Genomic DNA, 24,578 nt, shown 5'->3' with positions numbered 1-24,578 from the left:
CGGCTCTGGCACGGGCCCACCCACGCCGATAAACCCAAATAAGTGTTGGTCTTTCAACAACATCGCGGACAACAGCAGCACATTAAGGGCATTAGAGTGATCGGGAGCGATAACAGTGAACCATCGATAAATGGGGAGCACAGGACACAAATAACAGAGGAAAGCCAAGGCGTAGATAGGAAGGTTCAGGAAGTGGAGTTTCGAACTCAAGACACGGCCATTATTGATTGATCGTGAACTGTGGACACCTTAAGCGCGGAGGGGGGGTGGCGAGTTGTTGTTGGGTGGGCCCACTCTTGCCCCATCTGGAGGTCTCTCTGAGGTCTGATAAGTATGATCAGATGCCAAAGGGTGGTGGAGCGCAATCAGGATTTCGATCGTCCATTTAGATTTGGCAAACAGTGGCCAGAAGGGAGCAGCCAGGTGCTTTCACCACACTTCATCGTCATCCGTGTTTTCCTGTTTTTTGGAGGCAGGATTCGGGGAAAGCGAAGTGCCGCGCTTGTCACCATCGGCTATGGGGGGTGGTGGTTCTAAATTATTGCTTTTCGTCTGCTGGTGCTGCTTGTTCCGGGCGAGTTTTTCGATTACCAGTTGGATTGTAATTTACTCGGAGATTGATCGTAGGAATAACAACTGTCTTCGTATTTGTTTGAGGGGCATAACATGGCGTCATGACTTACGCGAAATTCTTCATTTGGACTTTTTGGAATCTTTTTCAGGATATTGCGTTGTATGATGATCTCAATGTCGCGCGAGCCTTACTGGATGGACAGAGAGGGGTTGGTAGGCCGAAATCGAGATGGAGCGGCAGTATCGACATTGATGCCAGAATAGCAGGAATTACGACTTAGCGGACGATCACAAGCGGTGGAGGAATCTTCTGTGGCAGGGCACGTCGGTTGTAGTGCCGGAGAAGTAAGTAGTAAATTGTTAAGAATAGTATAAGCATAATAGATGACGGCCAAACCTACAAAGCCCTTTTCGATGTTTCTGATGGACTGAAAGGTCTTGATTAAACTCTGATTCTGATTATACTGGACTGAGAAACTAGAGAACGAAGACGGTTGACCTAAAGCTATAGAGGAATCTTCTTCAACAGACGAAGATTGGTCGTCGATTGTTGGTCCAGATAAATAAGTACAAAAACATCGCCTTAATCTATGTTGTATTAACTAAACTAATTTGTTAGGCAACATAGATATTCCTCATACTTTATTCGTTTCCACACAACGACATTGAATCAATCGTGACCGACGCGGCTTGCGACACCACAAAAACCAAACTCCCTTAGTCACTGCTAGCAAACACGAAGCAGATTGCAAACACTCCGCTCCATACCCCACGCTGTATCACATGCGATAGAGATTGTTGCAAAATGAAGAAAAAACCTCGCATCCCCACAGGATGCGGTGGTGGTCCGCGTCCACGTCCAAGTCTCATATGCCATCAGCCCGTGAACCGTGGCCGATCCAGTCCAGTGTTTGGTGAAATGAATTCAGCAATCGCCAGAACAAGCGTGCTACCATCGCCGACCGTACGCGTACGTGCGTTTGCGACCAGGGAAAACAGGGTTGCTTGGTTAACGGTCCACGGGCGGAGAAGAATTCGCCACGCATCAGCTCGAGAGCAGGAAGTTTTGGGCCAACCAAGGGGTCTGACGACGAGAAAATTAGATTTCCTAGAGAAGGGCTGCTCCTAGAGCGCTCGTGGAACGATCCCCTTGGCCTGGTCTGGAGCCGTGATCGTCGTCGTGGTGGACACATCGTGGCGCTCCGTTGAAAATGCGTTTTTTCTATCGAGCCGAGAGGAGCAGGAGGAGGAGGAGAAGGAGGAGGAGGTGGTTGGTGAAAATGGTTTCCCCTGCGCTTCACCTCTCCTCCGGAGCACGATAAAACTGAGTTGTCACGACTTTTGCGCCAAAAACCTGCGGGCCTTTCCTCCAGGAAGTGTTCCAGGCCCCCGGCTGGAGTGTCGCCAACCCCAAATGGCCCCCCTCGCTGAATGTGTGTCCCCTGGGAGTGTGTGTTTGGTATGTTTGGTTCGCATCCGTTCCAGTCGTTCTCGTGACATGCTCGAGGTGGTCGAAACGGTCGCGGTATCCGGAGGGGCGACTGTTCCTGGCGTACCAAATCGTGAATCGCGCGCTCGCGATCGCAAGTCGCGTTTGTAACGCGGGGCGGGTGGTCGTTCGTTCGCTCGCTTTACCGGCGGCAGAATTCGAGCATCCGAGGGTGACTTCTTCCAGTTTTTCCATCGATTCGTTCGTGCGCGATCGAAGCAAGTTTAGAATTCGTTAGCGACACTCCGTGGCATCCAAACAATCCGTGTTCGTTGGATTATTATGTGCGGAACATGATTTAATTATGCGCACACTCCGCTCTTTATCTGTTCTGCTTGTGGGCTTCCCCCCGCGACACCAGGGAGCAAATTCCAAAAACAAAAGTACCGTGAAAGTGTGGCTCTTGGGTGGCTCTCGATCGTGGACCCAGTTGTTGTGCGGCTCAGGGAAAAGTAAACAAATGTACGAGGTATGTGGCTGCAACCTCGCCGCCTCGCAACTAAAGCTTCCCTTTTCGGGATCGCGATCGACATGACTTCGTCGGAGATCGCCCTCGACGTCGTTGTCGTGCGCCAACATTGTAACAAGCGGCGCTTAATGCTGCCTGAGAGCCGCGGAAGGATGTGGGAATTTAAATAAACACAGGAGACAGGACAGGACGGTAAAGCGCCACGATCCCCGGGGTCACAGTGCAATGGCACGACATTCCGATCCGTTCCGACCACGATCACAGGCGAGGGAGTTAGTGGACCATCGGTAGAAAGAGAGCCACCCACCCGGAGAGAAGGAGGACACAGCAAGTCATCGCGGTCGGTTCCTTCCGCTCGGCACGTGGCGATCGGTCGCGCACGCCCATCGCAAAGAGAGAGAGAGGGCGCTTATTAGACGACCCTGCCTGCCACACACTCCCGGTCACTTCCGTTCCCGGCTGTCCCTCTCCTTGTGCTCGTTACGCGGCCACCGGTCGGCCGATCGATCGATCGATCCCACCTTCACCTTTGGAAAGTGTGGTCATCGCTGCCGGTGGCTGACGAGCTTCTGGAGAAGCTCCACGGCTGGTGCGTGATGGGCGCCTTAATAAGGTTGCGACCACGGGCCACAAGTACCATTCCGTTGGTGACGGCGCCCAACGGCGGCGACCAGTTTGGATGCGACGATGGCCGGATGGTTTGCAATTTACGCGACGGCTGGCCACAGCTGGCAAGTGAAACCCAACAACCAACCATCTTGTGTCTCGCCGAAAGGGTAATTCCCCCCCGGGGGAGAGACGGACTGTGGCTATCACTCATGAAGCAGATGATGATGGGTCGCGGTTGGACTCCCTGGACACAGCCGTTTACGTGCGATGCTTTCTCGCAAACGTGTACCTCGCAGTAACGCTCAAAGGGCAAATATCGTGAAGCATGTGCGTGCGAACGCGTGTGCTCGTGTGCATGAATGTCGCAAAAATCATTTACTGAAAGCCAAAGGCGAAGCACCACATTGTCCCCATTTGGCAGGACGATAATGATTGTTATTAGTGCGCGAGTGAGCGAAGGCGAAGGTGAAGGCTTGGCCGCGGTCTTTTTTGGCGAGAGGGAACACAGGGAAGCAGAGGAGAGTGGTCCTGCAGTGAAGCCACCGAACGAAAGGGAGGTTCTCTTATGGTGGAATTCGTTATTTCTGGAAATCGCACCAAATAGCTCGCATGGACTGAATGGTCTGAAGAAGAAGCCCCGTAATGATCAGACTTTGGTTGGTTATTGGACCAAAGAGAAGAAGGAACAGGAGACCGTCGATGGAGACACTCTTTTGCAACATTACCTAACGTTCCCACTTCTTTCGGCTGCCGAGCATAATGGTGCAGTAAAAACATCAAACCTGCAACAGGAAAAAAAATAATTGAAAAGCAAAATGGATATCATCTTACGATCTCATGCGGCAGCTGCGACAAAAAGCACCAGAGCGCCGACGTTTATGTTTCGACGGCGAGTGTGAAAGCACCGGCCATTGGAGTGCCCAAGAATCCCAGACCCCAGCGGAGACCTCGGTCTGTGCTAAGCGATTGCGATGCACTCCAGCCGATACCGGTGAGAAGAAGCTCCAAGAGAATGCCCGTAACAGACGAAATATGACACGATCAAGGGCTACGATCGGCCCCCGGGCGATACCGGAGAAAACATAGAAAGTGATCGCGAGTCGCGTCGCAACATAGTGTCGCTTGGCTGGCGGATTATTGCGAGGTGACGGAACAGGCGAGCGAGGTCAATCCACTTGGATCACTCTTTCGCTTCTCCTGCTAGAATGGATCCCTGCTTCGAAAAAGGAAGGACGCTGGTTAATATTCAATTGCACATCGCACACCGGGAGGGAACCTCGTCTGGCGAAGGGTCTTTGGTTTGGGATTTTGTGGGAAAATAGCTCGGTGTCTCGCCCCCCCCCCCCCCCCACCAAAAAGGAGGCCAAAGGGTGACCGAAACGAAACGACGACGACGCCGACGACGATTATGTTTGACATTCATCATCCAAAGGCCAAAGGAAGCCGCCGCTAGAGAGGGTTCGTCCGAAACAAGAGACTTCGACTACGAAATGTACGAAATGTGGGATCGTGATCGTGAATCATCCCACAAAAAAAAAGAAAACGCAAAAAATCCTCCAACCGATGACAACAACAGCATGATGGCGAATTCATTTTGGCCTTTTTGCTCGATTTGGACCTCGCCGGGAGGGGAAGGGAAAAGTCGAAAAAAAGTCGAAAGTAAATCATCTGTCGCCTCGTGGAGGTCACACGCTAAGCTCTTGCGGGCTAAGATGCTGACCATTAATACTGTCCATCCTGTTGGGAAGAGAGGAGCAGCCGTTGGAATTCGTTTCGCTCGCTGGCCATAAGAAGAAGGTCACTAGAGCGCCGCGCGGGCTCGTGCTATCGGTTCGGTGCGTGCGCGTGTCGCTGCTGTCGTGACCGGAAGCGGTGTTCCGGATTGCAATTAAAAGAGGAAAAATGGATGATCAAAGCGCGACGATCACACGCGCCCGGACCCGAGTCTAGCTAGCGTCTGGAAGTGTCAATTGAAAGCGTTTTTGAAGGTTGTGGGACTGTTGCATCTAATCCTACCAATGAGCAATCGTAATCCCATTTAAAGCGTTAAAGCTTAGAGCTTTTTGGGGGGCCACCGAGGTTGTTGTGATCGACGCAATAGGATTGACACTCATTTTCGGTTCCCTCCGACCTCGGTTGGTTAACGGTTGTAAAGCTGATTTGCAAATCCATTTAAAGCTTCTCGCACATTTCGTTTTGTGTGTGGGCCGTGGCCGTGTTCCTTTTGTTGGTGACAGATTGCGAATGTGTGAATCATAAAAATGATCGCGATCGCACTAGGGATCGGTGGCGGATCGATCGAGTAGCCAGATGGCTCCCGGTAAGGAAAGTTACGACGACGACAACGACGTCGATGATGATGACAGCGAAATCACGCTGATCACTCGGTACCGGATTGAAGGGGATGAAACCACCCCTCGCTGGTACGATCACCTTGCCTTGATCGCGAGTCGCGTTGCTTTCGCCAAACAAAAACCGCAGAAATGAAATGGTCCCTCGAGCCACGCCGCGGTAGCGTTGATGGCTAAATTAGCTTCAGCTGGCCAATTCGGTCCCTTTCCCCGGGGGGGGGGGGGGGGGGGGCTGAATGGAAATGATCAACTCTCCTCCCGCTCCCACCATCGCTCACCTTTCTGTTCCAAGGAAATCATGGGAGGGAAAAAATAATAATTTCCACCCCGAAAAAAAAAGCCCCAGGATCCAGCGATCGAAGCGCATTCGCCCAGTAGGAAGAACCGGTGGCAAATTGGTGGCCACCCCGGGTTTGAGTTTCCGTTGCGCACGCTAACCCTCCCAAAAAAAAAAAATGGCGTACTCCTCTGAGTGTGACCTGCTCGCCGGAATTCCGGTGTCACGCATGCATCGCGGGCCATTCAGCGGCCAGTAACTGGCCCCAAAGTCCATTGTTGTTGTGTCCGTTGTGCTGCAATTCGGCGGGGCCATTATTGGACAATTAGTGTTTGTGATTGACGACCGGAGGCCCCGAGGCGGCCCATTTGGATGCTGGTTAGTACTGAAGCTAGTGATCTACTTCACCACGGCGCGCCGAAGCAATGGAGATTGATCGTGGCGCTCGCCCGTTTTGTGGTTTTGATCCTCGTTGATTTCGATCCCAAAATGCAGCCACATTAAATGCGTTGAACGGAGGGTCTGATTTTTGGACGATATTTGGATCCGAACTTTTTGTTGTCCCAATCCCCTCCTTCTCATTAACGATGCGATCAGGGACCGTGTCTCGGGAGGAAAACAGCGAAGAAAATGGTATTTAAAGGAAGGATTTTCTCCCGATTTTTTGTTGCTTCTCAACGCTCGCGCGTCCGTTGATGAGAGATAGAGGCCAGAGGTCTTGGTAAAAGAAAAAAATGGTTTGTGGCCCAGGTTGGATCACATTAATGTGCATTTCATTAGCAACAAAACAGTTTTTGGGGGAAAAGAAGCCGCCACCAATACGGTTGAACCGAATCTCTGACGGCTTATGCTTTTTCACCTTCAGCCAATCAGCCAGCCAGCCGGGCTGACACACCTGGCACACCTTCGCTACGCCATACCTGACGATCGTTCGGCCGAACAGCATTCTCAGACCTTTATGCTTCATGGCAAGCACCAGCAGCGCCACGCCAAAGGAGGAAACGAACGATCAGCAAACGGAAAACGGTTTGCGGCCGTAGCGGCGTGCTCGGTTCGCACGCACTCGCTCACTCACTCACTCGTTCGCCTTGGTCTCGGTCTCCGCTCGGCCGCTTTCGTAATGATGATTATGAGGAAGATTATGATCGATTTACGGCTTTCTTCCCGCTGTGTCGTCCGACGCATCTTCCGCACAGCAGCAGGAGAGAGTGGAGAAGCGGGGGGCTGGCCTGAAGTGGATGATGATGATGATGATGATGACGGCGACGAGGGCTGTGTGTGCTGGGTTGGGTTTTGGATTGGATAAGTGCACTTTGCTGCTCCGTTCCGACCGGCAAAATCGAGACACCGGAGACAACGCCAAGAGAATGGCCTGAGGGGATGGTCTAGACTCCCGGCTACCGATGTGCCACTGAAATGCAATGCCATGGACACCGTTCGGGAAGAGAAACTAGAGGATTGTTTTGGGTTCCAATTGCACCACGAGACGCGTATCGTTAAATGTCAAGCGCCGCGATCCAATTCGGACTTGGAATCCGATTTTTTTTTAATAGTATTTAAGTCGCCGCGTGTTTCATTGGTTGGAGCTAGTGGGATGGGTGGGTGTGCTACCAGAGTGTTGTGTTGTGTAATGCGGCTCGCGCCAAAGGAAGTGCCACGCGCGCTCACTCACATATGGATGACGCAAAGTCGCAGGAGGGCGCTTAGTGTGACGCGATCTTTCTCTCTTTCTCTCTCTCTCTCTTGAGACACCGAGGGCGAAACCGATTAAAACGTCTTCAATCTCGTCCCCGCTGCGTGTCTTTTCCTCACTCTAAACCATTTCTCGCCAGCAATTTCATCGAAATTCGCGATCGCGAGCTAATCTCAAACGAACGACGAGTGTCTTGCGCGACTGTCTGGCGCGAAGGCGGCGTCGCCGCTGGAGGACAGGTTCGGGCATCGATCGAATCGAAGGCGTGTGAGAAAAGAGAGTTTATAAGCGCCAAGCGGGTTCCAGCAAATGAAACTCGCCAAATGAACTACAGAAAAAAAACGAACGAAAAAAATGCAAAAAAAAAAATTACGCAACCAGCGTGGCACATAATTTTTCGGCGACTTCTGTGGCGAGGGAGTAGAAGCGAGAGGGTTCCAGTCGATTTTTATGAAACTAGACGACTAAAACCGACCCATTGGGTGCTTTATCGAATGCATGCCTTGGCTGGTGGTTGGAAGGTTGTTTTAAAAAACGCACACAATAGACAGCGAAAGAGCCCATCGTGTGCTGCTGCTGGATGGATGGAATTCATAAAGAAGGACCGAATCATAATGCCTGGGACCGAGGCGTGCACTATGCCGGCACTCACCTTTAATGTGCCTCGCACGTTTAATGTTGCTGCTGCTACTGACCATCAACCGGTGATCACCACCGGCTTGACCCGGATTTGCATAACAACGCATGTCAAGGAGTCAACGTGGAGCGGACTAGAATGGGCCCTCGCATTCACGCACGCATTCGCGCGAGAGTTCGTCACGGTGACGGTGGCACTCTCCTGATGGCGAGTGGCGGCTACCACAGAAGCTCTAGATGATGATGATGAGGATGATGCGAAGGAAAAGGAGCTTTTGGTCAAAATGGAAAGGCCACCTTGCGTTGCCTCCGTCCTGTCCTGAGCCATTGTTTAACGATGACTCCTTCAATCAACGACCGAACCCAAGAGGACGACGACAAAAGGCATCAAGAGGTGCTCAGGTGCCGGGCCCGGAGCCGATTATACCCAGCTTGATCACAGAGTTTGTGTCTTTTTGGTGGCGTTCGGTAGTTGTATCGATCTTTTAAGAGGTTTGCAGCACGATCGACACAGTTTAGCGCATTAGATGCAATAAGCAGCGCAGCAGACATTCAAACTAAGGGATGCCAAGAAACAGAGAGCGCTCGTTTTTGGGGTGCTACAAATTCGATTCGAGAAAACATGGAGACCGAAACCGAGGAATTGTGGGGGTCTTCCGCTCCAGTTACAACCGGTGGTTCGACTGGCAATCGATAAATCTTGCCGCCAAATTAAGTCCCCCTAATTTGTTGTGTTCCAGTAGATCTTTCACGGCATTTTGGGACACCGGAGGGAGAGAGAGCTACGGGAAGATGCAGCTGTTGGTGCACATACCATGGTGGACGCTATCGCCCTTGCTGTTGGCTGTCAAGTGGCCACTTTCACTGGCGCACCCTCTGGAGGAAGTGTGCTGTGTGTTCCAATCCAATTCAAACTCAAAACCAGCGCCACTAATGGCTGGCGGCTTCTGCCCTTGTTTGTGGCCGGGCAGGTGGTGTGGGAGAGGGGGAAGGGCCCTTTTGAAGATCCGCGGCCCTTTAGGAAGAATTAATTTCCACTCCTCTGCTCCCACTCACAGTCGCTCCTCCCCCAGCAGCTTGTTGATCAAGTGCTAATAAGCTTCCAATAAAATAAATAGGAACCCCAATTTGGTGGGGACTGACGGGAGTTTTGGCCTAGGGCGAGGGCGATAGTGAGCGTCTTTTCCAATTTTCCATCTTTGGGTGGGTGGTCCAGCCTCTCCCCTTTGGGGGGCAGAGTTTGGTTGTTTAAAGTAATGCGTTCCATTAGTGACCACAAGGCGGCTGCGTTCGTTTGGGGAATCAAATAATTCACCGACGATGAGCTGAACGGAGTGGTGAATGGTGGGTTGACTATCATTTGGCCTGGCGTGATTTATGGGAATTTGATTTGGGCTTGATTAACTACACTGTGACGTAAATAATAATAGGCCAAACAGTGCCACTACCATTCGCCATAAACAGCGTTCCTCTTGAGAAAGAAAGTTGGTCTTTTAGATGCAACACTGTACTTAACGGGTCCGGTCTTGACGCCCCGGGTTAATGCTCTCTTAACAGCGTGCAGAAATATGTTCTTCCAACGAATGCACTCTTGTAGAACACGTTCGTTGTCCCGTCCCTTCTCGCGCGCTCTCTCTCTTGCGATGCGAAACAATGTCAATGACACATGCTGCTGCCGCTTCCTCGCAAGACGACCACCGGTGTACGGTCGCTCGCTAGCAGATACCGTGTGCACCAAACAGGACAGGACAGGACAGGACTGCACCGTGGAACACCGGGAACCTGGTGTGCAGCGTCGGCGCTCGTTACACGCGAGTCGAATCCGAATTGATTTATCGCGCTGCACACTGGCGGCAAAGTGGTGGACAGTTTATGCTGTGAGGATGTTGTCCACTGCCACTAACGACAGCAGCACCGAACCACCCCGGGTTGGGGGAACGGGATTGCGGCGATGTGACCAGCCGGGCGCCAGGAGGCTGATCCCACGGCCACGAGGAGCGGCCCAACTCCGTTCGCCAATTATGCTGCTCGTGCGAACATGCGAACGAGCGCGCGGTGCCTCGGGGGGCGCTTTTCTGCTGGGCTTCATAATCATAAAGTTTAGGAGAAAAGTAACGCGCGCCCTGACGGTGCGTGACTACGTCTGGTGGTTGGCCATCCTCTTCCTTCTTCTGACGCGCTGGCTGGTTGACTTCTTCCGCGAGCTTCGTTCGCAATTATGCATCCCCCCGCCCGCATACCATACTCTCACTATCTTTGTCTAATGTTGCCGCCTTCGTGCTGTTTGGTGGCTGGCACGTCACGCACATCACGCCAGGGGACACACAGAAAGCAAGCGGAGCGCACCAGCGCTGTCTAGTGTCAGCGACGCCATGTTAAGGTCACGCTTGCGTGTCGCTAAGATGCGAATTCGAGAGAGAAAAAAAAAGGAAATTGATCGTGCAACGCATCTTTCGGTCCTCGAGCGAAAGATACGGCCCTGGAGGCGTTGGAAAGTGTGTCACCGGGAGTATTTGTTTTTAAATCAGTTCCCCAACATCCCAAATGACAGTTTTTGCGAAGGCCGCACCGTGGGCTCGATTGTTTTGTGGATTTTCATTTTCATCTCTGGCTCGATCGAGCTTCTCACATCAGGGAGAGGGAAAGAGAGAGACACACGACTTGTATCTCATTGATCCACTTTCTGATGGTGCTGCTGCTGGCATCTTTCTTCCGCCTTTCTTTCGGCCAGCAGCAGCAGCCGCAGCAGGATCGTGCATCAGCTGCTGCTGCTGCTGCTGCTGCTTGGTGCAACAATAACCCTCCTCCTTCCACTCACCCTTGCCTCATCGTGTGTCTTTCGGTGTTAGGGTTAGGGTCTCCGAGAGGTTCCGCTCTACATAACGCTTTACTCGCACTATACTCCAACCAAACAGTGAGAGTAGCGGTGACCCATTGTTTGCTCATCTGCATGCCGCGCTCAGATGGAAAAGGGTTATGCTTCGCTCATTAGCATCTCGGTGAAGGCACGGGCACGGCATGGCACGGAAGCTGGCTCACGGCGGATCAAGCAGATGATTCTTCCGGGTCTCGCCAACAAGGAGTCGGCCTCGAATGGCACTGCGATGGCACTGCTGGCGCTGCCACTGCCGTTGGCAATTCAATCCATCCATCAATCACAATCCTACGGCCGGTGGCGCTCACACAGTTTTTCTCACTTTATCTCCGTTTCATCTACGCACGAGAATGATTGTTCCTTCCAGTTCCCTCGCCCTCGCACGCACCGCACCGACAAAAAGGAAAAGAAAATGGTGATCCAGTGAAGCGCACGCACTTCGCACGATGACGACCATTATTACTCAACTCGTTGTTGATGCTGCAGAAGAACTGTAACGCAGTAATGCTCGCGAGTATCGTTTGGCCACACTTTTCGAGCCGTTGAGCGATGCTGGCTGGCTGCCAGTGCGCCGTAACACGTAGGATCATAATGCAATTATGATTTTCGGAACCGGACCGCATAACACATTGGCCCGGTTGCCATTAACGAGCTCCTCCCGTGCCGGGTAAGCGCGATGGCGATAATTAAAACGATTCGCCGCGAAGACAGGGGAATCGTGCAGCGGAAGTGTTTAAAATTAGCATTTCCGTCGGATTTTCGTCACGACGCCATCGGCAGCACGTTTAGTTTAACATTCCGGTATCATCCTGCCGCGCTATCCGGCCGCGAATATATAATTTGCTGATTATCATCGATGAATCGAGCGCCGGGGCGTGATTGACGCGGTTCGATAAGGAACTACCACGTTCCTTTTCATTTCGGGCACTTGACCGAATCTGGAATCGTCGTTGATTGCGATCCGAAAAGGGGTTTCAGCTTAGTGTTGATAGAATGCCACTCACAGGCGAACAGCTTGCTCACACGGTGACAGTTGTGACCGTATCGGGGATCAATGGAGAAACGTTTTAGGGAATCCTCCATTAAAGCGGAACTAAGCAGTGAAGTGTAAGTTAGCAGAGGGCCCGGTGCTTGTTGCTAAGGCGATTTCGACTTCAACTCGAGCCCCTTTTCTGAGTGTGGCGCCGGGAGCCATTTATGCTTTTTTTTGTTGTTCGAAAATATGAGTCACACGCCCGCTGAATGCCTAATTTGGCGTGACGTGAGTATGGGTGCGGGCGCGCACGTGACAGAACGCACCCGAAAAATGCCCCATCTTCCGGCAGCATCCATTGAGTTTGAGGAAGCGGTACCGGATGAAGACGAAATGGACCAGATGGATCAGATGGTGCTGAGAAGGGGAGGAGAACCTCTCTTCCAGATTCCAGTGGAACGGGGTGCTATTGAAAAATTGCACCATAGGGGACACTTTCCGCATTTTGAGTTCCGCTTTTGAAAACTGGAAAAGGAATGTCAAATGTCATTTCTTTTTTCCAATTTTTTTTCCGAAAAAGAGGGGTAGAAAAGGCAGGAAAATTATTATCGATTAGAGGAAAATGTAGGTTGCGCTCCCCCCTAGGGGACATCCCAAGCAAAACTCCCCTAAAATGCCTTCAGGCCAGTCGAAGGAATTATGGGACTGCTAATATCTAGCGTGATTCCTTCATTTACATGAACATGTTTTTTATGGTTTTATGATAACCCAGCCATCGATTACTACACCCGAGCCATCGAACGTCAAGCCCATTAATGGTTGATTGACCCCCGCCCTACCCGGATTGACTGCCCGCAGGGGCCCTTTCTATCTATCACTCGTCGGATCCTCGTTATTCCGGCCGCAAAGTGTAGCAGCAGCAGCAGCACTGCGCAACAACAACACCGGCAGTCGGATGAATATTGAAAAGGATCGCTCGCCAGCTAGCGTGCCGCCGTAATTTGAGGCGCCTCGTTGATGATCGTTCGAAGTTACCGCCGCCGCCGTCGTTGAGCCTTGATTTGCATACCAACCGCTGTGCGGTGATGTGATTGTGCTCGCTGTGCGCTGTGCGCAAGGTTGTATGATTTGATAAATTATGACAAACTAATCATCGCATCGAGAGAGAGAGAGAGAGAGACTAATGTGCCTCGCTGGACTACACTAATCACCTGCGATAAGTAAAAGCTCGTGGTCTGCTCTCGGCAAACAATCTGAAAGTAAGTACGGCGGTGGTGTTGCAAGATGCAAACCGAGCTTGCTGACTTCATACTGTGTGCTGTGACATCATTGTAAGCTGGCGGAAGTGGAGGCTAGCTAGTGGTTTCGCGGTCTAGAACAATCGTGCGTGCGACAAAATGATATAAGCCGACCAGGTTGCTCTGGATATTGGCCCCATAAATGGGCTGGCAGTTGACAGTTGACGTCCGACCGGACCAATCCATCCATTTAACACCTTATACGCCACCAGCCAGCGGCGACAAAAGGGGAGATGTGTGCGACTCATTCATATGCTAATCCCTCGTCGGCTTTTCGTGGTCAACTCGCGGCCATTTTGGCTGCGGCGGCTTTTGCGCACTTTGATTAACTGTCGCCATCGTGCTGTGTGTGCGATTGTGTGACGTTGAGAGCAGTTAATAGAAAGGCTTTGGTTTGCCAGTTTTATAAACCCGACCCCCGGTCCACGGGTTGGCTAATTAAAGGCGGCTCGGCTTCAAAGGTTAGCCCCAACCGCTTCCCTTCTTTGCCCATCTGCCCTTGGAGCTAGAGAGCAGCATGTTCACTGTACTTTTGCACTTCATCGCCGCACCGATGACCTTGTAAGATAATCGATTTTATCGTACGTAAATTGTTCGATGCCCTGCCCTCCCCTCAGGGGGAGAATGATCCCTTTTTCTGCTGGAACGCGCGCGCTCGCGTTGCCACAAGTTAATTGTTTGGCGACGACAATGGCGACGACAGCGACGACGACGACGACGACGACAACAAAAGTGGTTAACCTTCGCACTTGGCCCCGATCTGTTTTGTTTGCGAGCTGGTCAACCGCACAATCTTTAATGTGAAGAAATGCTCGTTAAAGAATTGTTGTCACCAGGACCACCATCACGAGCAGTAGCAGCATCAGCAGCAACTAGTAGCACAACCAGAACATTAACCCACTTTCAAGAATGGGAACGTGCAGCAAATTGGCAAACAGACGACTGACAGGCAGAGAGATAGAGAGAAAGAGAGAGATAGAGAGAGAGAGAGAGAGAGAGAGAGAGAGAGAGAGAGAGCGGCCTTGCGTATCTCAAGAAGCACGATCTATGCGCAATCAGTTTTCCGGTGCGAGGGAGGCGAAAAAAATCACGTTCCATCGCGTTTTCCCTCGCGCTTTCCAGTCAATGGCGTGCTTGCCGTGTGAATGACGTGGTTGGTGACGTTGACGAATGCGAATGGCAGCGGGAAGAGATTTTTCCGTCCGGGAAAAGCCCGGTTCCGTGTACTCGTGTGGCCCTTTAGGACGCCATTGTCGGTGGCGCATCACGTCAAGAAGGTATCTTGACGGGAAAATCTGGATCTCCCTTTGCCTGGGCGCCCTATCTTTAGATCGATGCGGTGACGATCCTCCGGGAGGCCCCCGAAAAAAAAAACAAAACAAAACCTACCGCGTCGCGCACTCGCAGCATCTAATTAGATTTTCCACACTTTCACCGCTCGATCACTGGCGTCGCTCATTTGACTGTCTGCCACCTTTGGTCTGGGTGAAACAAAATGGTGAGAAATGTTTGAAGAATCCATCAAGGTTGGTGCAAGGTTACTAGCGGCCCGCCGTCCAAAAACCCGCCACCGCCGCCAATGATCCGAAGGGGGTTCCTCGCTTGCCACCTCAAGTCTTTTGATGGATGGTGACTCGAAGCGGCCTCGATGCGCTCTCTGCTGGGGTAGCGCACCTCCGGTGGTGTGCTGAGCATATAAAATGGTAATTAAATTAAGTTTCGCACATTGTCCCCGCACCACTAGCACCCTTACCACCCCCTGGCACAAGTGTGAAAAGCTGTCCACGGCACCGATATTGGTGGGAAACCCCATTCCCCCGCGGGGGTGCCCTCCTCCCCAGCCAATTCGTGACGAATTCGGGAAAGTGCGAAGAAAACCGCGTGAATTGGGTGATAAAAAAGTAATTTTCGGTGCGCCATGCGTGGCCACGGCATGATGGCCACCCCTCATGTTGGCTTTGTTTTCGGGGTCTTTGGTTGGTTGGCTTTTCACGCAGCAACAGGGGAAAGTCCGTTCCAGCCCCGGTTGATCGGTGGGAGGTCTATGGGAAAAGTAATTAGATTGGTGTCGCAGACGAGACCTCGCTCACCCGTGCGGTTGCGTGTATTGGGAACTGACCAAACCAGTTCACTGGCTTACCGAGAGAGGACGCGTCGCTTTACGATCGTGAAGATCACTCGTCACTGTTTGGTTAGACACAGCGGCCATCTTGCCACCCGGTTTTGGGAGCTCGATCTCAGCTTCCACTCCAACACTGTCCAATTAGGTGCTTCCGTCACATCTCGGTACATCTGCTCGATCTGTTATCTCATCGCGGACGCTCCGCCATCCGCGGCCCATCGAAATTGCAGAACGCGATACGAAGCGATATGAAATGTTCGTGGGCACTTTGGGACCAGTGGCTTACAGACACACCGATAAAAAGAAGCTTTTTATGATCCATACCACGACCCTGTGCTCTCTACCTCCACCTCGACCTCCTCCCCGCTTGGTTTATGTACTGATGTTTCGTGCGAAGCGAAAAACATGTTCTCCGCGTGGAGATGGAATGTTGCAGAGGCGATGTTGGTGATGATGATGGGGATGGGGATGGGATGAGTTTCGCACAGGATGGTGCTCGAACGAACACACATGGACAGCGGTTTGACCACATTATATGGCACTTAGCCGAGCCACACGACGTATGCAAATGATGCCGCGATCCGTTACTTTTGCGTGCCAAGGTGCCAAGTGCCGCCACAGAAAGAGAGAGAGATCGAGAGAGAGAGAGAGAGAAGTAACTCTTGGACCAGCTCGAGATGACGCATCGTTACCCGGTCATCCGGAGCAGCACCAGCACCGGGCTTGACCTCCAACCAGACGGTCGCCGAGAATAGCTTCTGCCGAGGAAATGTGATCCCTCCCTGTAGCCTGGAGGCTCGTTGTGGCTGGGATTAATGGAATGTTCGGCCAACCGAAAGCTTGTTAGCGCCCCCCGCCCCGCTGGGGGGCATCTTTATGGTTTGCTGCCGGGTTCATCTCTTCCGGGAAGTGATTCTAGACGAGAGGCGAACGAGAGATCGCTTTCGCAGCGAACCGAATGTCCAATCTCGGCTGCTGCTTCCTCCTTTACCCTCGCTGTTACCCTCTGTTGTCTTAAGATCTCTTCCCGGGCGGGGGGATAGCACCGGAAGTCGCGAACTTCGGAGCGGAGATCTACGATCAGCCAGGCAGTGTGACACCAAACGAAAGATTTTGGGCGATTGCGAAATTCAGCAGTGACCGCGATCGTTTGTCAAGTTCGCGCGCCACATACCGTTCCTGTGGTTCTTTTCGTTCTCGAGACCTCGAGAATTCCGTGGATTCATCGAGACCCCCCCCCCCGGGGGGCCATCTTCGCACGATCGCCACCACCCTCTCGAAACCGGTCTGGACGCCAGGACGTTGGTGGAATGTCGTTTGCGCTTTTGCTGCGGGTCGGGACTCAGAATGATCCAGAATGTTTCGAACGCCTTCATCCTTCTTTTTCGGTCTCACCGGGGGCCCATTTTATATCTTGTCACCACGAAGAGGGAGTGGAAGGGGTATGCTAATTGGTGTCCCGAGAGTGATAAGCGAACGTTCGAGAAGCGGCAGATGTTTGCTTCCAATTCATGTCGAGGATGCGAGCAAAATTCAATAAAGTGCCGCCTCAAACGGAGTGTCTAAGAGAGAGAGAGAGAGAGAGCGAGAGAGAGAGCGAGAGAGAGAGAGAGAGGGTGCGATTCCGCGACCAGAACCGGTCGCCGTCGCTGGGCCTCGTGCGTCCCGCTGATTGCAAGTGCGCCGGTCGATCGTTCGCTCCGGGGTGATGCAGTGAATGTTATCGCCGCTGCATCGCATGCCGCTGCAACCATGCTGCCCATCACTGCGGGTGGTGATGGTACTGGGTGGGTGGTTGAAACATGTTGGAGTTGGAGCTGCAGCACCCCCGACAGCCACCAGGACTATCGAAAACTGGAAATCGCGGGAGATGCGGGAGCTGCAAGCTGCTTGGAGCGGCAAAAAACTGGATCTGCGACGCTTTTCGAAATCTTTCATTTTCTTTAATGCTAGCGCCCTCCCCTCGGGACTCATCTTACCGGGTCTCCGCCGGTGTGGCACGGGGCCAACGCGAAGAGCACCGTTCACGGTTGCCCTTTCGGTGTTCAAAGACCAACTCCGGCAGCAGCATCACGCGGACCCCAGACCGGGGAGGAATGGGCGAATTTATGCTTCCCGGTCTTGCATATGGATGTGCGCGCGCCCTCGTGTTCGTATGTGTGCTGCGATCGTTTTCTTTCCTTTCCCCCAATGCGCGCTCCACGAGCGACAGAGCGCCGGAGCATGAGAGACTTCCTTACGTCCTGTGCCCTGGAGCATCTTTCGGGAGTTCAGGCTTCGCTGGACATCTCCTTAGCTCCCTATCTCTCTCTCTCTCTCTCTCTCTCTCTCTCTCTCTCTTTGACATCTCTCTTTCTTTCTCCTTTTCTCTCTTGATCTTCTCCTGCCTCCTTTTGGTGCTGATTCAATGCGAAAGAGCGAAGCTCCATGGCGTGTCTTCCGCGTCGTGTGGTTAGCGTCCCGCGTTCTCGCGGTTTCCTCGATGACTGGTGGTGGTGCTCGTGGTGGTGCCATGCCAGTTCAACTCCCCATCGCTCCCGGCACAGGCCATGGTTTCCATCTCATTTCTGGTTTCAGTTTTTCGGTTTCGGTTCCGAACAATTTTTGCGATTTACGTCGCAAGCCATTACCAGACGCATAGGTATGTGTCTGTGTGCGTGTCCGGGTGTGTTGACTCCGGTTTGGCAAGTTTTTCACCTTCACATGGCAAGCCCTTCACCGACGGGACGGGACGGACCCTCAGACCGACCGAGAGAATATGTAGCCGACGACCTGCATCTCGGAAGCCGGACCCGGAGTTGGTTGCGGTTGGCTTCCCAGCAACATTTTTCGGCCTCGGCCAGTGACCAAAAAATCTCGGTTGGTTGGCCACCGACAACGGGGAGAGGGCGGGGTGAAAATTGCATCTCGCGCGCACCTCGCTGCTGGTGATGGTGAAGGAATGTCTTCTGTTCCGAGTGTCTGGTCTGGTTGGTTGTTTGTTTGCTGGATGGCACAAGCAGCAGCACCAAGAGCAACACCACGAAACGGACCGAGTTGCAGTTGATGTATTTTTAATGCGTTTTTGGTGTGTCCGAAATGGTTTTCTTCGGGTTTTTTTTTTTGTTTTCAATTCCCATTTCTGCTTTAGTTTACCCTCTCGTCGTGCCAATGGCCGTCTTGGGACAATTACAACGACACTGAAAGACGAGAGACCCTGAGAAACACGAGACAGAACTCTGGTCCCATGGAAATCGTGGTGGAAGATGATAAGTTTGTTATAAATCATCGCGAAATCGTTCGTCGCCTTTCGAACTCTTTTTTCTAACGAGCGCTGCTTTCGCACCGTAATGGCAAAGCATAAATTTGAAACCCAAAACCAACCGAAGCGCAATGAATCCGGATTGTAGTGGTGGCATTAAATTAATTGAACGAGCAACAGAACCGCGACAACACGAGCAAGAAGCGAGTTACAAATGTTCAACCATTAAGCTGAACCAAATGCCACCCTCTACCCAGATATCATCAATAATTGGTGGTAATTATGGGCGAACGGTGGCCGCGAAGTGAAATCCCACACCCACACTCGAGCGCGAGAAAAGCTGTCTCCCCGAGTTCCCAGACAGATCCCCGAAAAACGCCCCACCCCTCTCCCAAAAATAAAAAAAAGAAATACGCGGTCAATAGGAGCTTACGAAAAACTTACTTACGTTCTTTTGTGAAGGAATTCGGCTTCTCCGATGACTCGGTCGCCCGTTCGCCGATAATGAAGCGGTTCTTCTACTTCTTTTTGCTGCCCTTTTTGTTTTGCGGCCGTTTGCGACACCTTTGCGGCCTCCCTCGCGTCGCTACTTCACCTCAATGTCGTTTGCGATGCGGCGCACAATTACAATTCCTCCGTTTTTCTTTATCACCAATTCACTTCGGAGGCTGCTGCACGGATCACCACCAGCCAGTCAGCCAGCATTTCGAAACATCAAATTTACAAACAATTCGTCATTAGCGTAATAAAATCCACCTACCACTGGGCGATCGGGTTGATCTCGCGATCTGTCGGTGAGTGACTCGCGATCTTTCGACCGAATACACCATTGGACACTGAACACAGACACACAAACACACACTACTTGTACACACGTTGAGGAGTTACACGATGAAAGGGTTTGAAGTGGCCTGTAACTGTAGAACTGAGTTGAGAAATAGAGGGAAAAGAGAGAGAGATATGGGGCTAGGATGGAAACGTAATCGCAATCGAAACCAAAACACCACAAACAACACCACACACTACAATGATGATGGTCGAACGTATGATCAAAAGGGAAGGTAAGGGCGGTGGCTGCAACGGTTTTTGGTAATGAGCCACCATTCCACCCCTCCCCGCCCAAAGTGGTTGGCCAATTCCGTTAGTTTAAGGGCCAACTAGTACTCGTTTGGGAATGAAAGGGCACAACGCAACAAACTCCACGGGGCAGCTTGATTTTTTCATTTAAATTTTCCCAATTTTTCCCTCATTTGATTCCCTTTGAATTCTTCTATGCTGCACGCCTACTGGGCATCCATCAGAACGCCGCGCGGCATCAAAATCATAGCAGAACGCGGACGCACGCGCGCGCGCGCAAGGGAGAGAGACTTGAACCGTTGCCGGGGAGACGAGCGACGAACGTGCTGCGTTGATGGTGTTCCGTTCTCATAGTTGGCACCGCACACCACGGGAGGAGAGAAGCATCAGAACGGCGTTGTCAGCGAAAAGTGGCACCAGTGGCATCGTCGTATCGTTTAGAACCTGAGAAGCGGAGAACCAGCTACACACAGCTTGGTGGGTTTCGGTGTAATTTTGAGAAACCGGGCGAAGGTTAGTCTCGGCCTCGGCGTGAATTCGCTTGAACTTCTGCTTCACTTTCTGCTTTGGGGTGCCCCCTCGCTGGCTCTGAACTTGGTGCTTGGTCAGCGCGTTCTCGCTGCACCTTCTTTCGCGACTCATCCGTGCGCTGCTGGTGGCACCTGATGATAGTGGCGTGGCCAGCGGAGACACTCACACCACACGTGCTGCGTTCTTGCGTTCTTTAGCGACGCATCGCATCACCCTTCGCACTGATCGCGAGCTGACCAAGACTTCACTTTCATTCACTTGTAAGTTATCTGTCGGATGGAATCGATTCCTCGCATCACAAAACACCAGACACCGGACAGACCACACGGAACTGTCCGGATGCGTGCGTGGCTGTGTGCGTGCGAGTTAAACGATCCGATAACCGGTTAGCCGTGGTCGAGGAGTTTGCTTTCCTTTGGCGAACGGGCGCGTCAAAACACCACCACCGATTGCGATTACACACCACGAGAGCAGCACCAGAGCACCCGGACCAAGGGCACGGCAAGGGTCCAGCAGACACAAACACACACATACACACAGGGGGGGAGGCACGAGAAGAAGCGACGATGAGACGATACCGCAGCAGAGAATGGAGGAGAAGAAGGAAAATCCAAAAGGGGCAAACCTTTAGCAGCCCGCGGATGGCCGCGAACGCCGCGACCGTGTTGTACAACCGGCCGGTCGGACTTCTCGAAACGTAATGGCCGCCACGAACGACGGCACTGCACGCAACCTGCTGCTGTTTGTTGATCCGCGGTGGTTGATTCACTCTCACCGCCGGTGACGACCACGGCGACACGATGCGAACACGATGCGTTTCGTCTGGGGGTGCGTTGATGTCGAGACACGACGAGTGGCACACGAATCGCGGGGTTCACCACCCACCCACCCACAGCAGAACCGAACGTGGATGCTGTGGAGAGCGAGCATAGAGAGAGAGAGCAGAGAATAGAGGGAATAGACGGAGAGGGTTCGATAAATGGAATAATGTTTTGATTAACTGATTAACAGTCGACTCCGGTGTTTAATCCGCGGTTAATCCGTTAAACTGCCAGCAGCAACAGCATCAGCTGGTTAACCAAATCGATTCGAAAAAGGTGCAAGACGATTGGTTTGCTAAGCCATTTTTTCAATAACATTTTGGTCAAGATGTTGCTTTTAAATTAGTCTGAATTCGCAATTTATTTTATTTTAGGTTTCGTTGCTTGTTGCGTTGAAATCTTTTGATAATATCTTATTTATCTTCCCAAATCTCATCTTATCTTTTCTTGAGAGTTATGAAGTATGAAACATTTCCCACTCTATTCTCTATTTAATTAAATGTTTTTTTTGTTCGGTTTACAATGTTTCTGTCATGATAAGAGTGACATAAGAGACTCTTTATAAGATTCATTGAATCGTTAACAGAACAGATCTCACTATATATTTGGTTGCTCGTTCCATTGATATTCGGAATGTGTTTTTAAAAGCAAACCTTTCAATTTATTTATCTCTAAACAAAGTGTCGCTCAACCGTAGGAGGAAAAGCCTGCTCCCTCTATTCATTGTACTTTTCTCTTCTCCATCTATACACCTAATAAATACACCTAAGGTACCATCTAAAAAAAAGGGTGTCGATCAAATTGATCTGATCGCAAATCCGAGTGCAATGTTGAAAAGCATTATTTTTTCATGGAATAAATCAGAAACATGATGATTCGATTGAAAGGAACAGAGACCATGACCAAAAGCATGATATTCCATCATTCATCAATTAATTTGTGTCTATTAATACGAAAAAACATTGAGTATTTCAATCAAGTAACGATATTAAATTGATAGTCCACAATCACCACAATCAATCTTTCCATTCATCGTTGCATCAAAGAGCTGCTATATGATTTGCCTAATTTTTATGATTTGTTTATCCTGAAACTCGATTAAATGCTCTCTGTTATGTTTTCGGTTCAAAATGAACCCTTATCTCTCTGATGTTTAGTACTCTCTCTCTCAATCCTGTTTTGAAGAGAGCAACATAAAATCCCCGGAATCCTCTCTTGAGAGAGATTGAAGAAATGAACACACCAAGTGATGGTTAGTGAGAAGTGAAGTGATGCTGGGAAGGTGGCAAATGCGCTACCCCCCTTCTCACTATGGCGGGAAAATTCCAAACACCATCCCCCGACTGTGTTTGCAAAGTGGCCAAGTGTTTTTCGATAAGAATCGCGAATGCAAATTACACAAATATCCCCGTCACCGTCAGCTGGTTCTCGTGTATTTCAAAGCTATTACGAAATTGAAGCTAATGCTTTCGAGCCCTCGGAATGCAAATGCAACCGAAAAACAAGTGGAAAACCATCGTCACGTTACGTTTTCTGTTTTTTCGTTTTCGTCGCGCACAAATGTCCATCCTTCTAGCAATTGTTCGAATTTAGCCGGGTATGTGTGTATTCATTTGAATACAAAAAACCTCCATTTCACCTCGCCATAAGCATTCCCATTGGGTGGCCGGGGGAAAACAAAACGCAAAGACACTCTTTGTCGAGGTCGCGAGGAATGCGATAAACGTGTTGAGGGGTTAGAAATAAATAATTACTCGAAAACGCGTGCCATCGGACCGACATTGCTAATCGCACGATAAAGTGGCCTCGAAGTGTGCCACCGAGATAAGCCCCTCGGATGAAAGTCTTTTCAGCGGGAGCCGGAACGCACATCATGGTGTCACCAAAATGGACAGTTAAGTGAGGCGGATACCGGGTGGTCTGCGTCATTACGCAAGCTCCTTTTAATGGCCACCACCGCCGGTGAGCGCGAGCTTTACCGAAAATGTGATCTTAACTACGACGCCGCCCTTGGGATGAGACCGAGCATCTCCGAGCGGTCACTGCGGTGGCCGGTTAAGTGGTCCTACGATATAGACATAAATCTCCTCTCGGCCACTCGCGAGATGGGCTTTATGAGTGCGCGTCGGTCAGCCGGTCCGCCATTTCCACACCACAAAGTCGTAACTTTTCCGGCTCGCTGATCTTGTACTGCTGGCAGAGTGATTGAAGCTGAGTCCGTAGTTCCTCATTGCGACCCCTCAGTACGGTGCGCTCTTCGCGCAGAATTATGTTGATCGCTTCGATGCGGTTAATCTTGGCGAACAGATACTCGTAGTGGTCGGTCGCTTCGTCGCAGGGTTGTTTGAACCAGCGGCCGGTGTACCGGACATCCTGTTCCGTTTCGTATTGAGCACAGGTACGGGCCAGTTTGGCAACCTTTTCACCCCAAAGGAGATGTTCACGGAGTAGCTTCTTCAGTTGGTGCGTTATGTGGCATATTTCACGCAATCGTGCCTGATGATCCTTCGCCTGGCCGCGCTCCTGCTCTTTTAGTAGATGCAGCTTCAGTTCGAGCAGTTTCCGATAGTTACGACGTGTGTTCAGTTTCCTGCGTCCGGCGATACGCGCTAGCGTTAGTGTGTTGTCGAGTTGCGTTTTTCGCATTTGCAGTACGGCGATTTGGTTGCGGCGCTTCTCGATGCCCTGTTCGGCAGCTTGAGTGTCTTGCACGAGCCGTTGGTAGGACTTTTGGCGTTCGGGGAAGAGCACCGTGCGGAAGTACTCGTCAAGGGTTGCTTGCAGCTGCCGGTAGAGTGTGGTCAGCTCGGTGTACTTCTTGTCGCGCAAAATTTCGCATTTCTCCAGTTGCTATTGGGTGGAGAGAGAGGGGGAGAGTGGTAAATGAAGAGTCTTTTGGGCGTTTCAAGTAAACGTCACTTACCACACTGATATTAGCGTCGTTACATTCGAGGCGCCAGTTGTGATCGTTGCGCTCGTCTTGTGCCATTTTTTTCTTTAGTGAGGCCAGTGCAGCCTCCAGTTGCTCCATTTGCGATGAGCTGTACTCCTTGAAAGGAGGAAAACATCATTTTAGTTGGTGAAATTTGCGTTGCATTGATGTGTTGCAGGTACCTCTTTGGCTAAAGCCTCTTCACCGAACTCTTCCAGAAGCTTCGTGCGATCTTCCTGGTATTGCGCCATCATCGTGGTGGTCAGGAAGTTTTTCAATCCTACAACAACTCAAAATCAACACTTTTTTATCAGCTCCAAACGCAGCAGAATGTCCGCTTGAGACAACTCACGAATGTAATAATCCAGTATGCTTTTCATGCGGTGCAAACACTTGTCATGGATTGCTCCGATCTCATCCCGGAATGTAACCATTCGATCGATCCAACAGTTTTTCCCATCAACCACCGTACCAACACTTTGCTGCAGGTACCTCAAATCTTCCAGCATCTGCTCGCATTTCACCTCGGTACACATGCGCTCCCAATGCTCGAAGAGTTTGCGCTCACTTTGCGACGAAAAGCCCAGTTCCCGGACCAGGTGGTTCTGAAG

The 24,578-nt window shown here is 51.3% G+C and overlaps 2 protein-coding genes across 5 annotated transcripts in view; both read right to left on the bottom strand.

Annotated features, from left to right (window-relative positions):
- Positions 1-20,906, bottom strand: part of LOC126574644 (uncharacterized) — a 67,638-nt gene extending 46,732 nt beyond the window's left edge. The window contains exons 1-2 of one of the 4 annotated variants that reach the window (XM_050234965.1): positions 20,840-20,906; positions 19,055-19,523 (exon numbers count right to left, since the gene is read on the bottom strand). The gene's annotated coding sequence lies outside the window, so the exon portion shown is untranslated. Of the gene's footprint in view, positions 1-3,865; positions 3,885-19,050; positions 19,532-20,839 lie in introns of those variants that run through there. The other 3 variants (XM_050234966.1, XM_050234964.1, XM_050234967.1) reach the window with 3 other exon arrangements.
- A 2,071-nt stretch (positions 20,907-22,977) lies between these two features.
- The window catches only part of LOC126574650 (uncharacterized), a 1,784-nt gene continuing 183 nt past the window's right edge, over positions 22,978-24,578 (bottom strand). Inside the window, exons 2-5 of the mRNA XM_050234973.1 lie at positions 24,320-24,572; positions 24,150-24,247; positions 23,959-24,084; positions 22,978-23,885 (exon numbers count right to left, since the gene is read on the bottom strand). Coding sequence (XP_050090930.1) covers positions 23,148-23,885; positions 23,959-24,084; positions 24,150-24,247; positions 24,320-24,572 — 1,215 coding nt within the window. The 3' untranslated portion in view covers positions 22,978-23,147. The remainder of the gene's footprint in view (positions 23,886-23,958; positions 24,085-24,149; positions 24,248-24,319; positions 24,573-24,578) is intronic.

This window comes from Anopheles aquasalis, chromosome 3, assembly GCF_943734665.1.
Source record: "Anopheles aquasalis chromosome 3, idAnoAquaMG_Q_19, whole genome shotgun sequence".
Classification (NCBI taxonomy): domain Eukaryota; kingdom Metazoa; phylum Arthropoda; class Insecta; order Diptera; family Culicidae; genus Anopheles; species Anopheles aquasalis.
Note: the sequence above shows the minus strand (reverse complement) of the source record. Positions and strands in the feature narration are given on the sequence as shown.